This window comes from Sminthopsis crassicaudata, chromosome 2 (assembly GCF_048593235.1).
Source record: "Sminthopsis crassicaudata isolate SCR6 chromosome 2, ASM4859323v1, whole genome shotgun sequence".
In the NCBI taxonomy this organism is placed as follows: Eukaryota; Metazoa; Chordata; class Mammalia; order Dasyuromorphia; family Dasyuridae; genus Sminthopsis; species Sminthopsis crassicaudata.
In genome coordinates this window covers 49,972,628-49,999,805 of record NC_133618.1, presented here as the reverse complement: position 1 = coordinate 49,999,805, position 27,178 = coordinate 49,972,628, and the positions used below count along the sequence as shown (strand labels likewise).

Genomic DNA, 27,178 nt, shown 5'->3' with positions numbered 1-27,178 from the left:
TTGCTACCAGCGGCAGGACAGGAGGAAGGGCAGGGGAAGGAATAGGAACGAAACCAAGAGCAGAGTCCTGCCTTTTTCCTGGTTTGTGGGAGCGGTTCCGGCCGGAGCCCAGAAGCCGCATCCCGGATGGTTCTGCTCAGGGCGTCTGTCCCGGCACCTGCTCTCAGGGAGGCCTTGTCCTTCTAACCCAATGAACAGAGATCAGGGACTCCCTCCTCTCTGGCTGCTGCCCAGTCAGTTCTGAAGCCTCCCTGTGCCATCTTCCCTGTTAGATGCTAAGCCCTAAAGGCAGAGATCAATCTGTCTCGTTGTGTCCCAGCTCCGCACAGTGCTGGCACACAGTAGGTGCTTCATGTTTCCTGACTCACCCCCCATGGGGGCCCAAAGGCACTCACCACAAAGGTGTCATAGGAGAATTTGTGTCGATGGAGGAGGTGCTGCAGAAAGTTGGCACTCTTGTAGCTGGGGTCCCCCCAGGGCATGGCGGAGCAGATTGGACAGACCTGAAACAGAGCAGGTGAGGACTGAGGGGAAAGGGGGGGGGGGGCAGAGCCCCTTTGCTGTGCCCCCTGCGAGAAACTTCCAGGCAAGCTCCACAAAAGCTGCCCCCAAAGGGTCCCCGTGCCCCTCTCCCCCACATGTAGACAAGCCAACAAGAAGGCCCCCCCTGATGGCAAGCTCCTCCCCTGCCAATGAGAGGCTTAGGGACTGCTTTTGCCCCTTGGCATTCTGCGCTTGGCACACTGCCCACTCACCACTCGGTTGGGGTCACTGCGGTGGTTCTCCATACAGTGCTTCACCAACTCCTGCTGGTCCAGATTTCGGGCTCCACAATAGGGACAGACAAAGGTGGATCTGTTTGGGATGTTGCTGAGCAGCAGGGAGGAGAGGGAGTTAAGGATGCGACAAGCCCAGCTAGAAGTCCAGAAGACTGGGCTGCTATCAGAGATCCTCCCCTGAACATTCTTGTCAACATCCAGCAACTTCCCCATCAGAGGGCCTGTCCCATGGCCTCTCCCAGCTGCCTGCCCAGCCTCTGGCCCATGGCTCATTTCACAAGGGCCTCCTCTTCTCTGGGAACAGATGCCATTGGATCCTGCTCCTCTGCCTTCTTTCCCAAGGCTCCCTAGGGCTTTCCAAGGCTCCCAAACACCCTTCTTTGCAGGGGCCGCTAATGATGCTGCCCCTCCCCAGCTAACCAGGCAGAAACCAGAACCACCTATGCTGAGGGATTAGGGGAAATAAACGCCTCTCCTCGGAAGACGAAGACCGGCCTGCTGGATCCTGAGTGGCCTCCTGCTCTGGGAAACCTTCTCCTAAGAACAGCTCCTCCTGGCTTCTCTTGCCTTCTCTATCAAGCCTCAATTAACAAGTATAACTCTTACCCTCTTAAGCTGTTCATCCCTTAGGACTGGGCCCAGCTCATATTCTAAAGAGCCAAAAAAAGGGGAACTCCCACTTGCTGCCCCATATGGTAGCCTAAGTATTTACTAGCCAGGCCCAAATGGTCCCTCTCAGCCATTCTTTTAATAACAGCAATATTGCATGACCATGTGGCTGTTTTCCTTGCCCTCGTAGGCACTGATCAGCCTCAGATTCAGAATTAACAATAACTCACATAAAGGGCTCCCTTCACAATTTTATAATGTATGCACCAAGTTGTCATTGCCCCCATGGGAAAAAAGGAAAAACTAAGGCTCTGAGTCAAAAGCACAAGGCAGACTGACTGGAGAGCAGGGTTTCTAATCTCAAGACTTGTTTTAAGGGAAGAGCTCAGAACCACCAGATCAAGAATTTAGCCCTGCAGACCCAGGTCCTGTCATTTACCTCCCCGTCTTTCCCTAAGGGACCACTGGGATCCACATCACAAAGGGAAATCGAAAGCCCAGTTGGGGCGACTCACCAGGGAATGGGCTGGGACGTCGGCACTACAGGGACAAACTTGGGACAGCTGGCCATCTGCTCCTGGATCTTCATGCAGGAAGAAATGTGTGATCTCATCTTTGCAAGAGTCACCTAAGGGAGCAAAGGACAGGAGGCGTCGCAGGCCGCCAGAGCCAGAACCAGTGTGCCACGTTCACCAAAAGGGAACACAAAAGGTGATTTCACTCCTATGCAGAAGCTGCCACTGAAAGATAAACTTAGACAGCCTCTAAGCACAATGGCAGCGTGAAGTGGATCCACGGCTCTGGTGACCACCTCGAAGGAGCGGTGACAAAGGCAGACCAAGCTCAGGGAAGAGCAACTAGAAAGGCAAAGGGGATGGGGAGAAACACTAAAGAAGCTGTTTTTGTTCAAAATATGTACAACGTTCAAGGTAAGTTTTTGGATATAGCTAATGGAGAGTGATCCAAAAAGGATGACGGGGGTACCCGGGATACTGCAGTTTCTAGTTAGTCAGACTTGTGGAGGTCCTAGGAGCTGACATTGCTCTGGGGCAGATCAAGGGAGAGTCTTGATTTAGGAGACTAAGACTAGAGAGCTAAGTGACAAAGTGTAGAGGCCACAGGGAGCTCCTGCAGGTCTCTTGGGAACAGAGGGACATTCTGGAAAGTCTGGTGCCTCAGGTATACTTTTTTTTTACTGTGATTTGGAAGGCTAGAGAGGAAGCAAAAACTAATCAGGAACCAATTCTCTATTAATAGAGTGGAAAACACAGCTAACTAACCAGATAAGGGAGGAAAGAGAGAAGACAGGTGACAGGAGTGTCTTTACTGGGTCTGTATCCCAAGGAAATCAGAGAAGAAGGAAAAAGACTCCTATGTGCAAGCAGCTTTTTATAATGGCAAAGAATTGGAAACTGAGCAGATGCCCATTAGTTGGGGAATGGCTGAATAAGTTATGATACATAAATGTGGAATATTATTGTTCTGTAAGAAATGCTGAGCAGGATGGTTTTAGAAAGGCCTGGAAAGATTTACATGAACTGATGCTGAGAGAAACAAGCAGAACCAAGAAAACAATGTACACGGCATCAGCAAGATTGGGTGATGATTAACTGAAAGACTTGTTTCTTCTCAGCGGTTCAGTGATCCAAAGCAATCCCAATAAACTTTAGATGGAAAATACCATCCGCATTCAAAGAGAAAACTATGGAGACTGAATATAAACCACATGCTATGTTCACTTTCCCCCCCCTTTTTCTTTTAATTTCCCTTCTCTTGTGGTTTTCCCTTTTGTTCTGTTTTCCCCTCCCAACAGGATTCATAAGGAAATATGAAAAAAAAAAAACAAAAAAAAAAGTACATGTATAATGCCGAAAAAAAGTTGTTTACATGTAACTGCAGGAAAAGTTTTTAAAATGCTATCTAAAATTAAGTAAAATAAAATGGTGGCCCTTACTATCTGATCTGGAGCTATTGTCTAGTGTACTAGGAGATCCTTAAGAAAAGACAGTCTTGGCTTTTCTAGAAGATCTTCAGCAAAGTGCTGGGCACACAGCAGGTATTTCATACATGCTTTTCCATTCCATTGTGTTGTCCCTTTTAAACCCTAAGTAATAAGGACCTATTTTTGTTTACTCACGATCATGGAATAAACTACACTCCCCCCTATAAGGTTAGCTGGGAACCATGAAGCTTTCTGCCCCTGGTTCTCAGCTCTATTGAAGCAGTCACTGTCACAAACTGATTTCCAGACTGTATCAGCTGGCTAACCAACTCAGGACATTCTCTAGATCTAGAAAGCTTGACAGGACAGGGGCTTGATAGAGCCTGAAAAAATTATTTCTCCAGAGAAGCAAAAGTTTGTAAGAGAAAGCCCACCCACTCATCATGCCATCAAAGGCAGAAACAAAACTCTCCAAGTGATGTGGGAGCTCGCTTACCACTCCCCACAGGCTGAGAGAATGGGTCCGTGAAGGCTTCCCCTGGAAGTTACCTTCTTGCTGCAGCCCCGGCATGGAGCCTTGTAAGATGACAGCTGCTTTTCCACATTGGAGGCTTTATCCACTTTCTTTGGGTCAAAGGGCATTCGGCAGAGTGGGCAGAGTGGAGATGGCACCTGGAGACATGGCTGCAAACACTCCCCACAGAATCTACAAAGAAACACAACTCCTGAGCCCATCTGGGAGCAGGGAAAGAGGCTCTGTCCTGGGCAGCTACGGCTGGGACCCCTGACACCCTTCCCCCCTCACTCTCTGGTCAGTGATCTCAATGAGGCAAGGACAAGGCTGCCCTGCTCATCATGGGCTCATCCTATGTGTGGCAATGATTCACTTCTGTTTCTTTGGCAGAACGCACAAAGAATGGCCGTATGCCAGAGGCCTTAGCTTTAACCATCACATTTACTGCGTGGGGGCAGCTGGATGGCAGCGGACAGAAACCAGCCCCATAGTCCGGAAGGACCTGAAGTTTGGTCTGGCCTCAGGCACTTCACACTTACTGTGTGACCCTGGGCAAGTCACTTAACCCCACCTGCCTCACCAAAACCCCCCCCAACAACTCATTGTGTAATCTTGGGTAAATTAACTGACCCCTCCGAGCCTCAGTTGGTTCACCTGAAAATGGGTATGATGCTACCTAACCTGCCTAAAGGTATATACAAAAACACTTGAGATTTCCAATTATCTGTGGATATTTCAGTCAACAGTATGGGACCCCCGGGAGTCCTGAGACCTTTTCATAAGTTATGTAAGGACAAAACTATTATAATAATAGTAATACCAAGATATTATTTGCCTAGTAAAATAGTCCTTTTTCCAATTACATAAGGATGTAAAGTTGGATTTTTTAATACTTCAATCAAAATAACATTATCCCAACAGATTAACAGAAACAGATGAAAATCCAGCTGTCTCCTATTAAGCCCGAAATTAAGGAGATTACAACATGTAAACAATGCCATTCTAACTTTTAAAATGTATTTTTCATGGGGGAAAAAAAAAAAAACTGCTGCAAACATAATGAGTTTTTAATTTTTAAATGAATCAGCACATAGCTTAACAGTTTTTATTTCTGATTTGGTGATTCCTGATAGACAACATGTAAACAAAAGCTCTTTGGGGTCCTCAATATTATTTTTAAGAGTGGAGAGTGGTCTGGAGAACAAAAATCTTAGAAGTGTTGGCTTGAGGAGTTAAACACTAGCGTACTCTCTCTGACCCTCAACCTCTACCTCTCTACTGGTTGCTTCCCTAAGGAATATAATTTCTGGAGTGTTTGCAAACATCACAAAGCTGCGTGAATAATTATCATTGGCCATGGCCAAGTCACTTCATCTTGATTTCTTTCTCTAGAGAATCAGGACTGGATTGGAAGGTAAAGAACCATCCAGAACTAACACCCAACAAGGAGGGAAGGGAGGAGTATGGCCCCTACTGGGAACAAAGGGATCACCATCAGGCCACTCACCACCTTTTGTAAGCAAATGAGAGAAAAACCAGAGACACCCCAGCCTGTCCTCCCCATCTTCCTCGATTTTCCCTCCTCTCCCCCCTTCCTCCAGGCTAGCTTCAATTCCCAGGAAAATCTGATCATGGGGCAGGGGTGAGAGTGGGTTCCACCCCCTCCCAAGGATGGCTCCACCAGAAGTAAGTAAAGCAGCCCCAAGGACTCTGAAAGCCCAAAAGAGAAGACGGGAAGACTGCCTGCCCCTAACACAAGATCCTTCTACCTCCCTCCTTAAGAGGGCCCCACAGGAAGGAGGCATCTTAATGCGCACCCAGCTCAGACTAAACACAGGGCAGAAGAATGGGGGCCAGGAGGCTTGGGAGAAGTTAGAATGGGAGATTAAGGCCCAATGCTGCCTGGTCGGTGGGCAGTTCTGCCAGGAAGGGTCTATTGAGGGCTGAGGGGAGGGGAGGAGCGATGTGAGCCTCCCAAGACAGCAAGCCACCTCCTGTCCATCCGGGACAGCTGGGACAAGCTGGCATCCAGTGGGTCCCAGGTTCTGTGGCTTCTAAGTGAGGGCAAGGAGCCCCATTGCGACTGGGGAGCTGACTCTGGCACCACCCAAAGGGCACCTGCTTGCATGCTAGATCACCAGAGAGGCAAGAGTAAGGGATGAGGGCCAGAGGTTGGAAATTCACAGGCAGCCCCCATTTGGCCTCCAAGGGCTCTCTTAGATTCCAGGTTTCTCTCCACTTCTCTCCATGTGTGTGTGTGTGTGTGTGTGCCTCTCTCTCTCACACACACACATACCCCGTCCTCCCTCCAGCTGGTATTTACAATTACTTCCCACTCGGGAGAAGCATGTTCAGAACAGTTGTTATTTTCACAGGGTGGGGCTCGTGGGCTTGAGGGTGACACTGTTTGTCACTGGAGGGGAGATGTGGGGGTGCGTGTGCATCGTCCCCACCCAGAAGCCCCCTCCACCCCGCTGCCAAACTCCAAGGGCTGGGCCCACTCACTTTGGACAGCCACAGGAAGGTACCCCAACCCAGCCCCCAAACCCCATGCCAGCTGGCCAGGCCAAAGGGGAAACATGGCACAACCCAAGAAAGAGGAAGAGAAAGGAGCCGGATCGAGCTTCCAGCCAGGCCATGCCATCTAAGAAAAATCTTGCTATGGGCCTTAAAAGGGTCAAAACCTGAACTTAGGCCTTTTAAATGAGGGGCAGGGAAAGGAAGCAGCCCCTGGGCTAAACACTTGATAAATATCAATTATACTGGACAAGGCTAAGAATAAAAACCAATTTAGGGATTTTGTGTGGGAGGGACAGAGGGGGAAGGGGCTGTGGGGGAGACTTTGGGCTGCACTTCTGGCTATTTTGCTGTGTCAGATTCCCTGGGGAGTTATGCAGAACAGGGTGTCCTGATGCTCCTGATACAGGTTTCAGGGGCTGATACCTTCTCAGATCCAAGTGCACACACTCGTGCAGCAATGGCGTCCCGTATTAGAAAATCCCACCAGAACCCGTCCTGGTGACAAACGGCTTCTTGGGCTGTATTAATCATCTAGGTTGGGGATCAAGTTAGACTTGGAAGCAGAGTCCAAGAGGGGGCCAACCTAGGGCCCAGAATGACCCTCCACTCCCCACTTGGGGCTTCAGCCCCAATAAGAGGGCTATTTAAAAGATTGCAATTCATGGCTGGAGCCAAAGCTTAGAGTGAACAGATCCAGGATGAAATCATGCTTTAGGCACTGAGGAGCTGGCCGTGGATGGGCAAGGGCAGATTCCTTACTAGGATATGGGGCTGATAATATTTGCACTATCAAACTCACTTAACAGAAAAAAAGGATTCTGCAAGCTTGCTCTGGGGATGGGCAGGGTGATCTCTAACTAAAGGTAACCTATGGGGGAGGAGAACATCTCAACTTTTCAAGTCCACTTGACTTATTTCACTTAACACAAGGACCATTCAAAATGGGTCAAATCTGCCACTAGGGCTGTGATACTCACTAGCCTCCCTCTGCAGCTGGGAAAGAATCTGGTTCCTTACTCTGTGGTGCCTCAGGGACTCCAGCCTGGAAATGACTGCTCCTGCCAGCAGCAGAGATGGGGCACCCCTTCCCCCCAGCACTCACCAGGGGCCTCTGTCTCTATTTCAGTTAATGTTTGATGACAGGCAGCCAGTTAAAGCATTTTGCCAAGTGCCAGGCACCTATCTTTTACTGTAGATACAAGTAGAAGAGTCCTGGTCTTCAAGATGCTTACAATCCAATGGGCAAAACAGTGAGTGGTGCAGGGAGAGCAGTCCCGCGTAGGACCCTGATTCCTCCTCGTACCAGGAGGCCTCTGCCTCCTTCCCCTTTCTGCTCCCTTCACAATTTAACCCAAAGGCTTCCTTTGACCCTTAAGCTGATGGCCAATAGCATACAAATGCCTGTTTTGGACTCTCTGGGGTGCTTGTTGACGTCCCTCATAACTACTTTTACAAATAACTGGGACTGGGCATATTCTGGAGTAATGGGGCAAGGGAGAACAAAGTTGCAAAAGGTATAGATTAGGTGGGAAGAGAAAGAAACAGATGCCAAAACACTCCTCTTTGCCCAACCACCCCCAAAATGGACTGCTCTGGCCACCCGTCCCAGACAGGCTCCTATGCCCCCAAAGAATGAGAATTAGGAATTGGAAATGGGACTTTCAGTTCTGAATCAGTGGCAAATCCTCCCACCCGTGAGAGAGTGAGGACTGAGGATGAGACCACGTGAGGTGATCTATTGTGGGCTTTTGTGTCCACATTTGTGTGTGATGAAGAGAGGCAGTTACTGCAGGCTTGGTTGTTCTGAGCTTAAAGCTTGCTTGGTTCTCAACTAGTTTTCTCTTCTCAGCAGGTGCTTGGGGTTTTTCTCCCGAGTCGGACCCAATTCTCTGCGACCGCATGGACCGAGCTGTCCATGAGATTTTCTGAGCAAGGCCCCGGGGAGTGGGTTTTCTTTAGTGGATCAAGTGAACAGACTTAAGGGACTTGCCTGGGGTCCTTCAGCTACAACGTCTGAGTTCAGACTTGAATTCAAGTTTTCCTGACTACGACAAAATCAAGTCATTGCCCTTGTTTTTGACCAAAATGACAATCGCCATGTTCCAGTCAAGTCGCCTGATCAAATCAACGTGTGCTCAGAGTTCTCTGTCATAAGCGGTCCTGTGAACATTTGGGGTGGATTCTTTTTGCAAAACAAGCCCTCGAACCCCCACCAGATGTGGGAAGGAGGGGCGGGAAAGTATCCCAAGAAGCTGTAACTGACTCGGAGACCTGCAGAATGGAAGGATTTTGTAACTGACTCGGAGACCTGCAGAATGGATTTTGTAACTGACTCGGAGACCCACAGAATAGAAGGATTTTGTAACTGATTACATTTTTGGCGTTTGAGGAAGGCCCTGGAGAGATGAAAAGAAAACTGACCCAGATGCTCTCTGATGACTAAGAATCAGGGGGACCCAAGGAGCAGTGAAGGGTACGGAAGTCTCGCTAGGCTGCAGAAGATACTGACAACTCAAATGCTTTCTTCAGTAAGAAAACATTCCCACGTGCGCTCTCTCTCTAAGCTGGAGCCCGCACTGAGAGCCCATCACAAGTGAAGTTAAATTCACGAATCACGCGGGGAGGGGGGCGGCTCTAAATATAGGAGCCGAGCAAGCGCACCAGGGACTCCCGGACTCCCTCGGCAGCACAGGAGAAAACACTGTTTAAAAGTAGCACGGAGGCCCAGCCGGAGCTTCTCTGTAGGAGGGACTCCGAGCGCGGTCAGCACTGCAGCCGCTTGGGCGGCAGCCACGCACCCGCCGCTGCAGAAACAGCGGCTCTGGCCCCGCTCTCGAGCACAGCCGGGGGAAACTCCCGTTTGCAAAGCCTCCCAAAGCGCAGCGCCCGCCTGTGCAAGCTGTCTCGCTCCCCACTGACGGAAGCACCCCCTTCCTCAGCTAAGGAGCCCAGGGGTCGGTTTGTCCAAGCCTTAACGGGAATTCTGCACAGCAGCAAACTGAGGCAAGGTCACCCGGCTCTGCCCCCCACGCCCAGGGCACGCGCGCCCGGATCCTCCGGGACAGCCAGAAACCAGGAAGCCTCAGGGGGCGGGGCAGCCCGAGCCCCCTAGTACAAGAGCCCCCAGACTCGGCTTCATTGGGGGTTGAGCTCTTCGGGAGAGAAACCCGGGAGGGCCGTCTCTTTCACCGCACGAACCCTCCTTCTGCAGGGCGAGGGGGAGTCACCGCCAGACTACAGCCAGCCGGCCCCCTCCGCGGGAGGGGGGGAGGGGGGTAACCCCTGCGGCCCCTCACAGCTCTCTCCTTTTCCCTGCAGAGATGAGGGTTGCAGTCCCCGCCCTTCCCCCCATCTCCCGAGAAACCAAAAAAGCGTAGACAACGATTACTACTACTACGGCTCCTCCTACTACTACCACCGGCGCGGCTGCTGCTACACCGCCGCCTAAGTGAGCAAAGGTCCCGCTCCGGCCAGAACCGAGGGGAGGGAGGCAGGAGTGAGACGCTCTGCTCCGTCTCCAACTTTCCAGAAGGGGAAGCTGGGGACCCTTCCGCGCCCGCCCGGCTCTCACGTGTGCCCGCAGCTGCCGATGGCCACGGGCCGGTGGAACACCTCCAGGCAGATGGGGCAGCTGTACTGGGCCTCCAGGCCGTTGTCGCCGCCCGCGCCGGGCCCGGCGGGGGGCTGCGGGGCACTGGTCGGGGCCCCGGCCGGGGGGTGCTGCCGCTGCTGCGCCGACGCCACCAGGCTGCGGAACATCGCCATGGCGGGGCCGGCCCGGCCCTGCCCGCCGGCCCCGCACTGTCCCTGCTCGCTCCCAGTCCGGAGCTCGCACTCTGGAGCCCGCTCCGTCCAGGTCCCGGTCTCCAGCCCCGGGCGCCCCGCCCCGCGCGTCTTTAGGTGATCTCGCGGCGCCGCCGGAGGGCGCGTCATCACCCCGCGACTTCGGAGGTGCGGCGGCGCTGCGTGACGTCACCGGCGCGCCCGCCCCTCTCACCCCCGTCGCGAGCCGGTAGCAGGGAGTCTAGGTGTAGTCGGGCCTGGCGGAACCATGTGTCAGGTGGGCGAGGACTACGGGGGGCCCGGACCGGCCGAGCTCCAGCCGAAGCTGCCCTGGCGCGGGTAAGAAGGGGGCAAGACGCGGGTCCTCCCTCGAAAAAACACCTCCTAGCCCAGCGGTGGGGCTGGGCGGGGAGGGGGAAGGGAGAGGAAGGATGGTCCCGGAGTGCGACCCCGCCTCTTTCTGGGGGAGAGGCCCCTCTCCCCTCCCCACCCCCTTACCGGCGGAAACGTTCGGCCTTACACGGCTGAGCACTGGGCGAGAGGCCCTGCCCGCACCTGGGAAGGCGGAACCGGGGAGGAGAGTGACTTGTCAGTCAGACGAGGAGGCGGGGCTTGAACCCGGCTTCCGCACCCCACGCCTCATCTTAGCCAGGCCTCTGACGCTAGGTCCTCTGTCCTCGGCGGGGCCGAGCTGTTTCCGAGTCCGAAGGGATACTATCCGCACGCCTGGTTCGGGCCAGTTCCGGGAGTGCTGCTTCCCCCCCCCCCTTCCCGCTCAGCAGGGGGCCTTTGGGGGGCGTGGCTCCCGTCCGCATCCACCTTCCCCAGCCTCTCAGCCCCTGCTCCCTTTGAAGTTGCCTCGGAGAAGATGCGCGGCATCCAGCTTGGCCTCGTAATTGACTAGCTGTTGTGTAAACATCACTTACCTGCACTACTGAGGCGGAAGAGTCATCTCCCTCTCTGGCAGACGTGGTGGCTGTGCCTCTAATTAGAAGTACTCCCTGCTGCGGTGGGGGAGAGCGGGGGTGGGGGGGCAGGCCGGCCCCCTCCGGCACAGGCCCGCCCTCGTGGGGCTGCAGAGCGCCCCCACGGACTGGCTGTCTCTGGCACCCGGGAGTTGGGCTCTCTCAGACCCGGGACTGGGAGAAGCGCTGCATCTTCCCGGATGGACCCGGGAGGAGTTTTACTTCGGTTCCCGGTGTCCGAGTGGAGAAGCCCCGCTAGTCTTTGGCTTCCTGTCCCGGAGCTGGAGTCCCTGCCCCGAGTCCCCTGTAACGGCCGGGACTCTGCATCCCGCCCTTTTCGCCTCTGGTCGCAGCCTTCATTGCGGAGCTCCTGCCGCACTGACCCTGGGGATACCCGCAAGAAGAGCCGGTCCCTGCGCGAGGCGCCTGCTGCCCCGGCCCGCCCCTTTGTCCCATTCCAGCCTCCCATTTCTTTGGCGCCAGTTTTCCAGTTTGTTTCTCCATGTTAATTCATAATAACTCGGCGAGAACCAAGTCCCCACCCAACCTCACAGGACTGGCCCGAGACCCTAATAAATGCTTCTCCACCTTACGTTCCGGGGTTTCTGGAGCAGATCAGGGAGCCTCTGGGATTTGCCATAGAAAGCAGCAGGAAAGAGCCTTGGGGGCTCCTCCCGAGGGCGCAGCCTGCCTGGTGCGAGGAGGCTTGTCCAGGAGCTTCCAGAGCCACGCTGGTGAGAAGTGAAGAAAGGGCACCAGATTCGGTGGGTAATTAAGGCAGCCAGAAGCCACAGTGCAGGGGCCGAGGAAGGAGAGGCCTGCAGAGTAAGCGCCTCCCACGAGCCGGACCTGGCCACCGGGGAGACCAGTGCAGGCTGGAGCAGAGCAGCAGGGAATGAGGGCGCTACAGAGCGGTTGGGAGGGGTGGGGCTCTGGGGGAGTGCCCGCACATCTGGCAGGAGCCGCCACCCTGTCAGGTGAGGCAGGTGATAGAGCCACGAGGACCTCCGATACATGGCTGTCTGACCCCGACAAGCCCTTTCACCCCCGAGAATACGGGAGCCGAGAAGAGACCCTCCCCTTCCTGAAGTGTTCCACAGCCTGAGGATGGCAGACAGTATGGATGGTGGCCGGGTGCCTAGGGCCTGGGCCAGGGATTGGGAGGGAGAGGACGTCCCAGATGTCATCTGGTCACTTGGGGTCAAGACCAGGAGAGGACAGACCGGAAGTGATTTGCTCCAGGAGAGGGAAGCTGCACTAAGAACATAGATGGGGGCTGGAGGTGAGGCCCCAGAAAGGGTAGGAGAGGGAGGATTTCACTCTCAAGGACTTGGATAATTGTGAGTGATGAGATCTAGAGTGAGACCCTCCCTGGCAAGTCCTGCACTCTTAGGGATGCCCCTTCCACGGGCCGGGTGATGGGGGCTGGGCAGAGAACGACCGAGTTCCTGGCTGCCACTTACTGTAGCCGCGTGACCCGGAGGACTGACCGCGGATCTCTGGGCCTGAATTTCCTCTTCTTTAAAATGAAGCCTAGAGCCAGATTTTAAGCTCCTCCTAACTCCAAGTCCTCGGACACTTGCTGCAGGTCTGGGCGTTGATGTTCCACTCTAAAAAAGCACCGTCAGAGCACGAGTTTCTGTTTCGTATACGTTAGCCTGGTTGGAGAGGCCCGTGACTAAAGTCCCAGCTCCTTCAGCTGCCTCACACAAGCCCATGTGGGTCTCAGACTGAATGTGGACGTGGCAGGATTATGACTCACTGTCAGGGGTGATCTGTATGCCGATGTTACGTACCTGTAGACCCAAAGTCACGTAGAAATTTTTCAGGAAAGGAGTGGGAAAAGTTTAAGAATCCCTGAGAAGCGTTAGTCAAGTAGAAAGAGCAGGGACTGGGTGCTAGGACTTGGGTTTGAGCCCAGCCCAGACGCCCGTCCCATTGTTGGATTCCGCACCAGTTTAGAAACTGCTGAAGTAGCGAGTAGAAGACAAACTATTGAGTGATGAAAGGTTTTTATATCACTGAGTCCAGGGCTTCTTAACCAGGATTTTGTGGAAAGACTTCAGAGCATCTGTGATCCTGTTCAAAACCTTGTGATAACTTATAATCCCCAGTATCTTATTGTGTGCATTTAAAAACATTGTTTTGAGAAGAGCCCGTGGGCTTCACCAGGCTCTCCAGGGGATCTAGTTTGATTACTTTGAATCCTATCCAGTTTCCTCATTTTACAGACAGGTAAACTGAGACTTAAGGGAATGAAATGGTTACACAGGTAGTAGGAAGCAGAGCCAGGTCCTCTTGATTCCAAATCCAAACTTCTTTCCATTATTGTCTATCACGGCTTAGTAAATAATTATCTTGTGAATTGACTAGGGAGAGACAGGAACCAAAAAGGGCTCTTGGCCTCTGGGGTCTGTTTCTTTCTGTAAAATAAGGATAATGGATTAGAAGATCCCTTCGCTCCTGTTGCCAGATTTCCCATGAGCACCAAAACACCTCCCCTGCCTGCCTCCTCCAGGACTGTGCTCCCCAGTGCCCAGCCGTGCTTGTTTTCTTTGGGGCTAAAGCTTCTCTTTGTTTCGTGCCCGTCTGTGTTCTGTGGAGCCCCCACTTTTCTGGGCTTCTGTAACAATTCAAGAAACATTTATTTGGTGCCTGTTGTATACAAGGTACTGGACAAAGACTAGTCTGGCTCCTTGGACATTTCCTTAAAGAAACTTATCAGTCTCACTCTTGAATTAATAAGATTAGGAAATAATAGTTCACTTTTTTATATCGTGGGCCTTTATGTACATTACCCTATTTTTTATAAGGTAGGTAGCTATTAGTATCTATTTTTATTACATTTTATTACTGACTTCTGTCTTTATTTCATTGTCATTTTAATTTCCCCAGCTCCTATTGAAATCTCACTTGTGACTTTTAAAAATTATGCAAAAATGTCTAATTCCTTATAGACTATATAGGATTTGGGCTTGGAAGTTTGCTCCCTGTCTGTGGCTGAGGTGTGCTTTCAGATCTTTGAGACTTTCATTGGCTTTTTAAGTGGTCAGAGTTTAACTTGAGTGAATTTTTTTCATCATGACTGCTGTAGTCACTATTATGTACTCTTGGGTCTGATCTTATTATTTCCTTTTTAGAGATGAGGAAATTGGCTCAGAGAGGATGTAGCCTAACCAGGGTTACACAGCTAATTAGTCGGGACTCAATTCCTCAAATCCAGCAGTGTTTCTTCCCCCCCCACACACACACCATTCTAGGTACCCTTAAAGGGAAGAGCAACAGTGATGTGTTAGTTAGGAGTCTGAGAATGTGGAGAGAGCAGCTCCCCTCATAGAGCAGTGAAGCTCTCCCCATGGTGCAGTAAGGGGGAAAGTTTTTCCCATCCCCCACCCCTCTGGTGAATTGAGTTTCCCAGAGTCTTTTTAGTGGCCGAAGTCCAGATTACTTGTTCTGGTCGATACTGATGACCCTGTGAACCCAGGGGATTGACTAGATCTTTGTTGACTTAGTATTTCATGTTCTTTTTTTCTGGAGAAAGTGGTTCTTAATGATATGATATTGCTACACATTTACTTTTAAAGCCATAACCAGGCCATCTTCATATACTTTTATTGTTTGTTTTTGCTTTGTTTCAGCTGTGAGCAGAAATGCATGAAATGCAAGGAAGGTTTGCCTGTCTTGATCATCCGGGCGGGAGATGCTTTCTGCAAGTGAGTATGTGGTACCTTGTGTGGGAAGAGACCTCTTAAGAGCTGGAGGCTCTTTTTAGTTGCTGAAGTTTCTTTTTGTGCTTGTGATGCTGACTTCTAAGATAACAGTTATCAGGACTTACCTTTTCACTACTGCTGGTTTTCCTGTTCTGTACTTGGCCTAAGGGTGGGAGACATCCAAGACTGGAGGGTGGGCTTGAAAGAAATCTTGCTTTTGGTATTAAAAAAGGGAGGTGTACTTGATTGGAATAAAAGGGCCCAAGAGCCCTGGGACTATTCCCCAGGCCTCCAGCCTCCAGGGAAGACTCCAGTGGAGTTGTCTTTTGGAGAGTGTGTCCTAGATAACAATTTCCATAGCATCTACTGTTTTTGTTCCACAAATATACAATTAGGACTTAATGAATTCTGTGCTAGTCCTAGAGGAGCAAATGGGGCTTGGGGAGCCTCTAAGCCAGCCTAGATAGAGCATAGCCAGTATAACTGCTGAGGAAACTGAGGCTTTCAGTTAAGTGCATTCTCCCAGGTCACAAAAGCCAGAATTTGGATCAAGGTCCTATGACTCCAAATCTAGCACATTTTTATTTTGAAATTTCACTATTTTAAAATTTTGAACTTGACCTTCAGCAAACAGAAACATATCCAAATACAAAGGAAAATAGAAGAAAGAATCACAAGAGAAACTGAACCTGTATTATGTGTGTGTGTAGTTTAATAATATAACAGAATTTCTCTGTATCCTCTTCTGCACATAAAAGAAAAGTCTCATTAATATTTTTGATTTCTCATGTCTCTGTCTGCACTCCCTAACTCACTTCCCACTCTCCTTACCAAGTAGAAACCCTTCCTTGTAAGAAACTCGAATCGTCAGCCAAAGGAGATACCCCCGACCGTGTCTGAGAATGTGTCTCATTCTGTGCTCTGCCTCCCTCTGTTTTATCTGTCTTTTGAAGCCATGATTGACCAGAGTTCTGAAGTCTTGTGAAGTTTTTTTTCTCTCATATAATCGCCACAGTTATCACATAAGTTGATCGACTAATCCTGTTTATTTCGTTGTGTATCAGTTTATTCAAGTCTTTCCATGTTTCTCTTATTCCATCCTATTTGGCTTTTATGTCAGAATAAGATTCTATTACAATTCATAGTCTACAGTTTGTTCAACTATCCCTAAATGATGTTTCTAGTTCTCCACTCTTTTTTTGTACCCATGGGCCTTTGCCCTGTGTCCTCAGGCCTCATGTGCTACATTCCTTACAGCAGTATTAGAGAGAGGTATTCAGGGTTCCTGGGGGGCCAGACCATTTCACTGTTCTACCCATTGGGCTACACAGCCTGCCTTGCTGCAGACCTTCCAGCATTTGCTGTGTTCTTCTTATAACCTCTTTGTTAGTCTGGTGATGTGAGGGGGAATCTCTGAGTGCTTTTTCTTTGCACGACTTTTATTATTAATGAGTTACAATATTTTTCAAATGGTTGTTGCCATTTTGGAATTCTTCACCATTAGCCATAGTATGTAGCATTACATGGCAAGTGTGTCAGAAAGTTGGAGGCCTAAAGTGTATTAGGTCTGAAGAAAAGTCTGAAGAGAAGAGATAGAAGTACATGGGAAATAGCCAAGGCAGACCAGCAGCATGGCTTCCTAACAAACCATTCTGCAGAATGAAGGAATGGATACTTAATCAAGGAATAAGGTTTTTAAAAATTAAAGTTTTTTGGTAGGTAAACTTTTGTGGATCAGGAAAAATGCAAACTGGTTTTTTGAGAGGTCATTGAGCTAGTCAGTGATCTGTGGATAGGCATGGTCTCCAGGGAAGTATTTGTGTCAAAGGAGCATACCCCTTCTGGGAAGGCCGTGCCAATTTTGTGAAGGCCACCCCAGCAGCAGAGGAGTTGTTAGGGTGAAAGGCATATTCTCAGGGTTATCATGAGCATTAGAAGTTATTTTTAGGTCTGGCACTCTCTCTGATGAGTCAGGATTTTGAAGCAGGGATTCAGAAATCGTGCTCTTTGCTTGCTAGAACATACTCATAAAAAGATTAGTGGAACTAAGTAGATTATATAGTTTTTTTTTTTTTTTTTTTTTAAAGGTAATCCTGTTTTCCAGTTCTCTGCTATATTAGAGGCAGGCAGTAAATCTGGACAATGAGTTATAGTCCTTCTTCACTAAATATATTAAAACTTAGAGAATTTTAGAACATCTAGAGACTTTAGAGACCAAATAATAATCATGAAGTAGCATAAAGATAATTATTAGTTAAATTATCTGAAACCGGTGATGAATTTAAGTAAATTTGGAAAATTAACCAATAATAAAAAATAGATGCAAACCTCTTATACGGACTCCAGGCTTTCCTTGAAAAGCAAAGACCCATCTTTTCAGTTCTGACATTTTACTGGGGTTGCCACATAGTAATCAGTCAGCAAGTATTTATTCAAAGTCTACTCTGTGCCAGGCACAGGTGTGTGGAGCACCACTGGCTTGGAAAAAGAGAGGTCAGTGGATTGGCTCTTAGTGGGTTTGGGAAGATTTGCCTTGTAACTGATGAGGAAGTCCTTTATCCTAAGAACAAAGAAGTCCAAGGATGGTGTGGTGATGTAGACCTCCTCTGGTGTCCTAGCGATGGCCTAGAGAGGAGGAAGGCCCTCTGACCATTTGGTGGCTCCCGGGGATGCACTGGGAGGAGTCTCAGAGAGTCTGCATCCCTGATTGATGAGATCCCAGACCCACCCAAGTACAGCAGAGGATACACTCAACCTTGTGGTGCTTTGTGCACAACAGCCTTTCAGGGGAGACGGTTATTCCCATTTTACAAATGATGGTTACAGCTCAGGAGAGGTTAAAGCCTGGACTCCAGAAATAGCTAATCATTTGACTTTACAAGTAAGACAATCACTGAAATCTGGTAATTTCCTAGTAAAAGCCCAGCTTGAGAGAGAGGACACTTGGAACCCATTCAAATTGATATATTTCTTTTTAAATTTTTGTATTGAGGGCTTTGTTTTCCCATTCCGTTCTGATATCCAGAGTCAGTCTTCCTTATAAAGATTATCAAAGAAAGAAAGAAAAACAGTTTACCTTTTGTTATATAGTTCTGCTTTTGTGTCTCTGAACTCTTGTGTTTGCCGTTTCTGAGCACAAATAATCAGTTTTCCATTGCAGTTTGTCCTATAGTTTAGCCAGTTGACCCCAACTTTTTTTCTGATTTTGGTTCATGACTACAAACTTTGAAGCTATGAATATTTTGAATCACATGGTACTTTTCTTTTCTCCTTTGACCTCTTTGCTTGGCAGGGCATCTCTTGAGTCAGTGGCCATTTTAGTCATTTTGGATGATATGGTTCCAAATAGCTTTCCAGAATGGCTGGATCCATTCACACCTCACAATACTATGTATTAGGTGGGCCTGACCTTCCACAACCTCTACAACATTCATTATCTCCATCTATCTTTTGTCAATTTGCTGTGTTTGATGAAGTGGCAGAGTTGTTTCAATTTGCTTTTCTCTTTACTCATAGTGATTTGGTTTTTCACATGGTTGCCATTAGTTTACATTTCTCTTAAAAATTCATTGTATATGTCTTTGATCACTTATCCTTTGGAAAATAATCCTTTATCTTTCATATTTGTTCATTTGAATACTTGTCGAAGAGAAGGAAAGAGCCAGCTCTAAAGCAGATTCAGTTCCAAAAAGATAATCTCTTCTTGGTGTATTTAAATTGGACCAAACCCAACGATAGTGGTAGATTGTAGACCATATCCCCAAACCTACCTTGTTAAAGAGTTTCCTCTTTTTACTCTGACACTATACAGAAATGGAATTTCTTCCTATGGAATCTCTAGAATACTTTTGTAGGGTTTTTTCCCTGTTGGGAAAATGGGATCTTGATTTGTCAGTCAATAAACATTTGCCAAAGGTCTATGTGCCAAGTTCTGTGTAAACTCTGGGATTACAAAGAAAGGTAAAATTCATTCCCTGACCTAGTAGAGTTCACAGTTTAATACAAATAATCATGTGCAAACAAGCCATAGATGGATAAATGGAAATCACTGGCAGAGAAAGGCACTAGAGTTAAGGAGGATTTATAAAAGCCTTTAGAAGGTGGGATTTTGATTGTAATTTGAAGGAAACCATTGGGCCTTTGTGGGATTTTGATTCTAGATTTACAACATAATAGCAAGATGGTAGTTCCTCTGAAGAGTGAAAGTTGTCTTAGGAAAATGCCATGGAATTCAGGCCTAGAGATAGCCTGACCCTTCACCCTCTCTGAGAACCTCTGCTCTAAACACATCCACTTTTTATTTTTTTTCTTCCTCAAGAAACATTTTACTAGGTTATTGATACATAGATTGTAATACATAGAAAAGTAAATATATAGAAAATAAATACAAAGTAATTTCTAGGGGAACAGCTCTATCAACCGAGAATCAGTCAAGCCACATACTGAATTGATATGTAATGTGAGCCAGGATTCCAAGAGAAGAATGTTAAGGAGCATTTTAAGGCAAGGGGAAATGGTTTGGACAAAGGCAAGAAGCTAGAATGTCATGGAGGACACATCCACTTTTTACTAACTCAACCCCTTAGACTTAAAGTTTTGTGGGAATAGCACTCTGCTCAATGGAGTTTTGTGAAATGAGCAGTTGGGACTGAAGGAGCCCATCGTAAAACTCTGAATGGCATGAGCCTGGTGCCAGAGTCAACAAGTTTGATGAAATTTGTGTGACACCCATTAATATTTTATTTTCTAGAGACTGTTTCAAAGCCTATTATATTCATAAGTTCCGAGCAATGCTAGGAAAGAATCGACTCATCTTCCCAGGAGAAAAGGTACTTTCCATGTATGTGGACGTGAATTCACCAACTCATTGATGGCCTAGATCGGGGAGTGGGAGGCCAAGATGGTCTAGGGCAGATCACAAAATTCTGGCATCCTGATGTAAGGAAGCTCAGGATTTCTTGGGTTGGTTCAGTTCCATTCCCTGAAACATGACTATTATTCTGTTAATACCCTATAAGCTAGGTCCTATTCTCAGACATCAATATTGTACAATATTTCTATTGTGTTTGATATTTGTGTGTGCTAAGGAGAAAGGAGACTCTGAGGTCCACAAAGACCCCTGTCTACACTGTCCTTTCCAGGGTAAAGAAATCTTTCGTTCATGCTCATTGCTCTAATTGTATGGGAAGGAGCTAAGCTTCCTTTTAAGGTCAGTGGCTGAACTTAATGTGTAAAACCTGATGCCTCTCCATTCCTTTTTCAGGTCCTTCTTGCATGGTCTGGTGGTCCCTCATCCAGCTCAATGATCTGGCAAGTCCAAGAGGTATTTTCACAGTGTCTTACTTTCATAACCTCGCCACTTTCCTCTAAGGGTAAAATGGAGGGGACTTGGAAGGAATCCCTCATCCTTCCGAGATTTCACTGAAGTTAGTGATGTTGGTGGGAACTGATTCTCTCTGACTTTGTGGATAAATGATTGGAGAGCTCCCTCCTCTGACCCAGATCAAACACTTTCTGTACCTGAGGTACCTGAGAGGTCCCACAGCTTCCAAGTTTCCTCTTGTCTCATGCGCTTCGGCTTCCCTCTTGGTGTTGGCATCCAGCCAGCTGTGCAGCTGGCAATGTGCCATTTGACCAGGATGGAAGCTGTACTTTTTTCCTTGATCTTTGGACAAAACTTGAGTTCAGCTCACACTTAACTTCTTCAGAGGCAGAGAAAAAGCCTGGAATTTGCTGTCAGATCCCACTTTTTTTTTTTTTTTTTTTTTTTTTACCTCAGTTTGCAAATTTGCTAAACATGAACAGATCCTGGAGCTCCTCAGCCTTGATCCCTTGCTCAAAGTAACTTCTGACCACAGCCTAGACGCTTACACTGTCTCCTCAGCCATTTGATTATTTTATTGGTTTTTTTATTTCCTTATCAGAGAGGGGAGGGAAGGTCATATCTGTTACATTTTCACCTAAGTCAGAGCTCACTTCTGGGGTTACTTTTGCCCTGCCATCCACATCTTCTCCCTATGATCAACCTCTCCTGCCCTGGGCTTTACTGAGGTGGTGGTCACAGAAGGGAAACATACAGAAGAATGGTCTTAAGAAATTTCAGTGACAGGTGTGGTCACGGGACCATTGTAGCTCTCGGGCTGCAGTTCACAAGCTCCACATACTGCTTGGGCTGAGGGCTGAGGGATGGGTTGTGGCGTCGGCTGTCTTAACACAGACTGAGGGAGGGGAGCATCCCTGGTCTATGGCAGGGACATCTGCTGCAGGAGGTGAGCCTGACCCGGGAGGATCTGGAAAGGCTTCCCAGTCATCCTAGATTATGGTTTTTTCATGGCAGGCACTGAATCCAGAAAAAGTAGTGGGCAGAGAGGGCAGTGTTCACTGTTTGATACCTCAGCTAAGTACTGTGTGTGTGTGTGTGTGTGTGTGTGTGGTTTGTTTTCAGGGTTTGAGCCGAGAGTCTGCAAAAAGGCTACGCTTTGTGCCGGGCGTTGTCTATGTCGACGGTAAGTTGTGGGAAACCCACAGGCCCAGTCCCGCTCCGGCTGCCAGCAGCGAGGTCAGAGCATCGCATGTCCAGGTCGAGGCGGTAGTGAATGCTAGTCAGCGTGACATTGTAAATGGTGTCACTAGCCAAGTGACTTTGGGCAGATCACGTCCCTCCCTGTCTCCATTTCCTCTTGACCTAGCTTCCTTCCAGGAGTTCTGAGAGGATCAAAAGAGCCTTTGAAAAGTGTAAACCATCTGTATGAGGGAGTGCCGTTATCTTTATTATCTCCAGACCAGCCAAGTGGCTCTGCTGATGCCTGAAATAGTGAGGGTCCTTTTGTCCTTCAGAGTTCCCATTATTATATAAAAGTTCTATTAGAACTTTTGATGATTTTTAGCAAGAAGTTCGGCTGCTTAGGAGTTTTTCAGGGCTCAGCTCTTTAGAGGGTTGAAGGCTTCAATGGCAACCTGGGGTTTTTGGTCAGGAAGTTGCAGACTCTTGTCCTCATAAACACCAGTCTTTGCTAAATTTATCAACATGAGGTCAGGTCTTTTGCTCCCAACCTGTGCTAGAAATGTGGCCCCCTGGGGCTCTTTGGTCCTCTGTGGTTCTGGGGTGGAGCCTTTCTGACTCCTGTGCCTTACTTTGGATGGGGGGTGGTGAGGGCCACCCCACGGGGGGGTTTCTCTTCTTGCTTCTCCAGCCAGAAACCTGTGGCACTTTGCTTCCTTTTTTCCCAGAGGGAGCAGTTTGTGGGCAAAGCCCGGAGGAGAGAGCAAAGACCGTGGCGGAGATGAAGTTGATCCTGCAGACGGTCGGCTTCCCATATCACATCGTCTCCTTAGAAGAGGTAGGAAGTTCCACCTGGGGTCATGGAACCTGCAGGAACCTGGGGTCTAGCCCAGAATGTTACCCTGGGGAAAGGGATTTCTTTTTGTCCACGGGCGCTGGCAAACCAGCTGCACCCTGGCACCAGTTTGTGATACTTGATGAGGCGACCCTGGGAACTCGAGCGCCGTTGCCCCTGGTGTGATGTGCCCATGGCTGAGGGTATCAGATCCAGCAGCTTCCCTGTGGCCTCTTGTTCCCAATGTCCCTGCAGGTTTTTAACTTACCCGCGTCAGTCCTGCAGCCCATCTCCCAGGACCTCCAAGAGCCGGAGAATACCTACAAGGAAGCCGTGGATGGCTTTATCCAGCAGCAGCAGAGACTGCCAGAGGAAGGGGGTTGGGAAGCCATCCTGAGCGACGAGCTGAGACGCCTTAGCACGCGGGACCCTGTGGGTCCAGAGGAAGTCACTGGCGACGGCCTCCCCAGACCGGCCCAGAGCACGGCTTTAATGACTCTCTTCAACTCCGTGAAGACTCTGACTGCCAAAGAGGAGCTCCTGCAGACCCTCCGGTGAGCCCGCCCTGCCTGCCCCTGGCCTGGCGGCTTGGGGGGGCGGGACGTCGGAGCCGATCCAGAGCAGCGGCTTCATCTGCCCCTCCCGGGCCCGGCCCCTCCTGGGCCACGCTCTCTTTGCAGGGCCCACCTGCTCCTGCACACGGCTCGGCTGCACGGCTACTCCAAGGTGATGCTGGGTGACAGCTGTACCCGCCTGGCCATCAAACTCATGACCAATTTGGCACTGGGGAGAGGGGCTTTCCTCGCCTGGGACACAGTAAGCCCTGGCAAGAGGTGGGTGGGTCCTAGGGGTACTGCTAAGAGTGGGAGGGCCATCATACATTCGATGTCATGGTAGTCTGTGGTCGAGTCTCTGAGGCGAAAGGATCGTTCTGTGGCTTCTCAGGCTGGGCCCCCGGTCGGCGGTCAGTGCAGGAAGGGGCGCACCTGCTGCGCTACTGTCCCAGGGCCGGGTCCTCTGGGCTAATAACCCCTAGAAACACCGGGGCTGCCCTGGGTGAGGGTGCCCGGAGCCTCCCCTCCCTTAGTTACTCCCTGGGAGCTGAGGCAGCTTCTGAGTGGGGCCTTGTGCCCCTCCATGATCCAGAGGAAGCCATGCTCAGGCCTGGTACTGGGGGGCTCTTGTTCCTTGAAGAGCCACTTGTAGTAGACGCTGGGAAGTCTCTGCTCCTCTGGGGTGGAGTGACCTTTCCTTAATTCACTGGGATGCACCAGCACGGTGCTCCTGAAACAGACAGCCTGCAGGACCGGAGCTCCCCAAGAGAAAATATCGGGGATTACAGAGGAAACGATTCGATAGAAATAGTTATCAGGATTTTCTTAGAAACAAGTTCATGAGCTCCAGGTCAAGAGCTCCCTAAAACAGTGACCGGTAGTAACTGTCTGCCTCAGTTTCCTCATCTGTAAAATGGGGATAGTAACCCCTACTGTCCAGGATTATTGTGAGGATCAAAGTGCCTGGCACGTAGTAGGTGCTCTATACATGTTGGCTATTACTATTATTAATTGGATCCTAGATTGCTGAGATCACTTTAGCGAGCCCCTTTCTCTCTCCTTTCTGTGACTGTCAGGCTCTTCCACATTCCCCAACCTCCTTGTGACCCCCTGGGACAACAGTTCTTCCCCATGTCTGTAGAAGGCCCAGAGATGCTCTTCATGGACCAGAGTGGGGCTGAATTGGGTTCAGGGGCTTCTGCCCTCCGGGTTAGCGCCCCGGCTACAGGGCGTGGGGAAAGCCGGCGCTCCAGGACGGGCATGGCCCCCGGACCCTGGAGCGGGCGGGGGGGGGAGCGGCGGCCCGGATCACGTCTCGTCCCCCGGCCGTAGGGCTTCTCGGACGACCGGCACGGGGACGTGGTCCTGCTCCGTCCCATGCGAGACTACACCCTGAAGGAGATTGCCTTTTACAACCGGATGTTTGGCGTGCCCTCTGTCTTCACCCCAGCCATTGACACCAAGGTAGGAAAGGTTGAGGGACTGGCTTGTCCTCGGCTTGGGGAGCGCTCCTGGCGAGGCAGGAAAGAGCTGGCCTAGTGCCGCGGTGGGGCCGAGCCCCTTACCAGCCCGCGACCTCACTGCCTCCTCTGCAAAAGGAGGGGGCTGGACGGGGGGCCTCCGAGGGCCTTGCCCCCTCTCCTGGATCTCCGTGCTGGCGGCTCTTATTGTGCAGGCCGAGAGTGCACGTGCATGTACCCCCCCCCCCCCAATATGGACAAGTGGGGCTCCGCATCCCCCGGTCACATTTATGGCAGAGCAGCTCTGGGAGTGCTGAGAAACTCCAGACTTCCTGAAGATCCCCCGACCCCACTGGACTTTGGGGGGGTCACCCCATTATGGGCCAGGGCCACAAAGGCAGGGGTGCAGGAGAGTTAGTTTTCCCATGTGCCCATCGAGGAGGACTTAGAGGCCTGCTTTGGGGGGGGGTAGAAGCTCAGGCCCAGCCCCAGCCCCACTCTGTGCCTGCCTCCCCAGGCCCCAGAAAAGGCAAGTATCCACCGGCTGATGGAGAGCTTCATCCTCCGATTACAGGCCCAGTTCCCTTCCACCATCAGCACTGTGTACAGGTCTGGCGTGGGGCTACGGGACAGGGTGCGAGGCCGGCCGCAGGCCGATCGGGGCGGGCTGGGGCGCAGAGCCCTGGGGGAGGGCCCTGACCTAACAAGAACATGGGGACCCTCCGCCCCTCCTGAGGGTATCTGCCTCCCCGAGCCAGGCCATAGCCACCTGACTGCCCTCTCCTCTCCCCCTCCCCCCGCCGCGGTCCTAGGACCAGTGAGAAGCTGGTGAAGGCTCCCCGGAACGGGGGTGCCGCCGGCCCCATGACCGCCCGTTGCCTCCTCTGCATGTGCACTCTGGACATCGACAGCGCAGGTGGGTGTCCTCCCTGGACCTGGTGACCCTGAATCTGGGCCGTCGTGGGGAGCCGGCGCCCACCGGGAGTGTCACCCTCTGCTTTGCAGACAGCGCCACCGCCTTCGGAGCCCAGACTTCGGAGCATCTCTCCCAGAAACCCGCCCCCGCCCCTGCCCCGCCCCCAGGGGCTCCTGGAAGGCCTTGCTGCGCCAGGGGGACTGAGCCTTTGCGGGCCTGTTGCCGAGGCCCACGGCCAGCACCCGGGAGGTGAGAGCCGGCCCCCAGAGGAACGTGGCGGCGCCCCAGCCAGCTGGGCCCCAGGTGTTGGGGTTCGGGAGCCTCCTTCCCCCGGGGTCTGCTTTTCCCCAGAGAGCAGTGGGAGAAGCCAGGCAACGGGCCCACGTTTTCTCCCCACCCTGCAGGGAGGAGCCCAGAGCCAGCTTCATCGAGCAGCTGTGCTACAGCTGCCGGGTGAACATGAAGGACGTGGTGAGCCGGGCTGCCAGTCTTTGTCCCTGGCGGAGAGGGGAGACCCGAGGGAGGACGGGGGAGGTCCCTGTCCCAAGGGAACAGATGGTCACGGCGCTGCTAATGTCTGGGGGCTTGGGGGGACCTTCCTTGCAGCCTTTCCTGGAGCCCCTTCCTCCTTACATCCTGACGGAGGCCCAGCGCCGGAGGCAGAGGTGAGGCCCATTGTGGTTTGGGGGGTCCCTATGTGGATGCCTTCCCAGCACGGTTAATGGTGGCGCCGGGTCTTGGGATAAGGCGGGGAGGGCAAACCCTTCCTAGCCCTGCCTTCCCTTTCCTGCTCTCCAGCCGTTGCTTTTTCAGAATTGGGGAACTAAGTCCTGTGACCACAGGGGCCGAGCCCAGATCAGATGGTTAGGAGGGCCCCGCCCAGCTCCGGGCCCCCAGGCTCCGGCTGGAGCAGGTCTCGAGGAAGGGGCCTCTTGGTGTGAGCCCTGCTCCTGGGGAAGCCCCAAAGGGGCCCCTAACGCCCACGGTTTTGCCTCAGGGCCTGGGTAAAGCAGGAGATCCAAGAATTCTTGTTTGAGGAGAGTGAAGGGGAAGATCCAGATGGGAACTGAACGGACAGAGCTGCTGGAGGCCAGGACTCCGCTCTGGAACCCTGGGAGACCTGGGAGGCCAGAAGCTGCTCCCGGGCTCGCCATCCCCGGCCCCAGGCCTTACAGACCCTTCCTGATCTCAGCCCCGTTGTGGCCGGCTCCCCCCTCCACAGGAGGCCGTGCCCCCCGAGGGCCCCCTGCTGCTTCTGACCAGTGCTCCTGGGCCCGGCTGCTGGGGGCCGTGGGTATCCCCCCGATGCGCCCCTCGTCCCAACAGCTCGGGGTGCGTCAGCTAAGAGAGCGAAGGGACCGAGCCAGGAGGTGAGGCCACAACTCGCCATTTAATTGTCCATCTGTATAAATAAATCGTTTTTAATTAGAAAACTCTACAGTACGTGTGGGCGGGCCCAGGGCCCTCCGCGGCCTGGATGGGCCTGGGGTCAGGTGCACAGCTCAACCCTCGGGCTGGAGCCAGGACACGGGGTGGGCAGAGCACCCTGAGCGGGCCCCGGCGGGAGCCCCGGCTCCACACAGACAGCCTGGGGCTCTGCGGCTCGGCAGCCTGCAGGAGGGCCCGTGTCCCTGGGGCGAGGCCGCCCGCCTCCCGTCCAAAGTGGGCAGTCCGGGGCCCAGGCCTGGGCGGGCTTGCTCAGGTGCAGGTAGCAGCCGTGGGGGGCAGCATGAGCCCCTGCGGAGCGCTCCGGATGGGCCCTGCCCCCGAAGTCCGAGCCTCCCGGGCCTGCTTCCTGGTCCGGCCTCCCCCGGCTGGGGAGGAGAGCCTGGGGAGCTTCTAGTCCTTCTCACGGGTCCACTTGATCATGGTCTCCGGGGAGCGGTAGAGGAAGATGAGCTTGGCATACAGCTCTTCCTCCAGCTCCAGCTCCTGGGTCTCGCGCACCAGGAAGATGTCCTGGCAGAGCTTCAGGATGCGGTCCACGCAGGGCAGCTCCTCGAACATGATGGAGTGCGAGATCTCGCTGAAGAAGCCGCGGACAAACTTTCCGATCACCAGCACTATGGACACGTACAGCCCCATGATT

At 51.5% G+C, this 27,178-nt stretch overlaps 3 protein-coding genes across 8 annotated transcripts in view; 1 reads left to right on the top strand and 2 right to left on the bottom strand.

Moving 5' to 3' along the window:
- Positions 1-11,222, bottom strand: part of RNF166 (ring finger protein 166) — a 13,825-nt gene extending 2,603 nt beyond the window's left edge. For 2 of the 4 annotated variants that reach the window (XM_074286210.1, XM_074286209.1), the window contains exons 1-5: positions 10,646-10,875; positions 3,880-4,036; positions 1,904-2,016; positions 756-870; positions 396-503 (exon numbers count right to left, since the gene is read on the bottom strand). In XM_074286210.1, the coding sequence (XP_074142311.1) occupies positions 396-503; positions 756-870; positions 1,904-2,016; positions 3,880-3,972 (429 nt within the window). In that variant the 5' untranslated portion in view covers positions 3,973-4,036; positions 10,646-10,875. Of the gene's footprint in view, positions 1-395; positions 504-755; positions 871-1,903; positions 2,017-3,879; positions 4,037-9,935; positions 10,249-10,645; positions 10,876-11,073 lie in introns of those variants that run through there. The other 2 variants (XM_074286211.1, XM_074286208.1) reach the window with 2 other exon arrangements.
- On the top strand, positions 10,336-26,522 carry CTU2 (cytosolic thiouridylase subunit 2). 2 transcript variants are annotated; one of them, XM_074286206.1, is made up of 15 exons: positions 10,336-10,486; positions 14,751-14,825; positions 19,573-19,651; positions 20,086-20,145; positions 21,268-21,328; positions 22,053-22,162; positions 22,415-22,713; positions 22,840-22,975; positions 24,046-24,177; positions 24,691-24,782; positions 24,986-25,089; positions 25,179-25,338; positions 25,494-25,560; positions 25,696-25,754; positions 26,087-26,522. In XM_074286206.1, the coding sequence occupies exons 1-15, from the start codon at positions 10,416-10,418 to the stop codon at positions 26,157-26,159; spliced, it is 1,578 nt and encodes a 525-aa protein (XP_074142307.1). In that variant the 5' UTR covers positions 10,336-10,415; the 3' UTR covers positions 26,160-26,522. The 2 variants fall into 2 exon arrangements, with proteins under 2 accessions (XP_074142307.1, XP_074142308.1); XM_074286207.1 differs by lacking the exon at positions 10,336-10,486 and adding an exon at positions 11,208-11,876.
- PIEZO1 (piezo type mechanosensitive ion channel component 1 (Er blood group)) overlaps positions 26,461-27,178 on the bottom strand; it is a 171,625-nt gene continuing 170,907 nt past the window's right edge. For both annotated transcript variants that reach the window (XM_074286205.1, XM_074286204.1), the window contains one exon: positions 26,461-27,178. In XM_074286205.1, the coding sequence (XP_074142306.1) occupies positions 26,929-27,178 (250 nt within the window). In that variant the 3' untranslated portion in view covers positions 26,461-26,928.

What these genes read in the sequence shown, in the direction of transcription:
- CTU2 (XM_074286206.1), top strand. Translation starts at nt 10,416, where the DNA reads ATGTGTCAGGTGGGCGAGGACTACGGGGGGCCCGGACCGGCCGAGCTC. An exon ending in CCGAAGCTGCCCTGGCGCGG is followed by an intron (nt 10,487 to 14,750) that starts GTAAGAAGGGGG and finishes GCTTTGTTTCAG; the next exon opens with CTGTGAGCAGAAATGCATGA. An exon ending in TGATCTGGCAAGTCCAAGAG is followed by an intron (nt 20,146 to 21,267) that starts GTATTTTCACAG and finishes GTTTGTTTTCAG; the next exon opens with GGTTTGAGCCGAGAGTCTGC.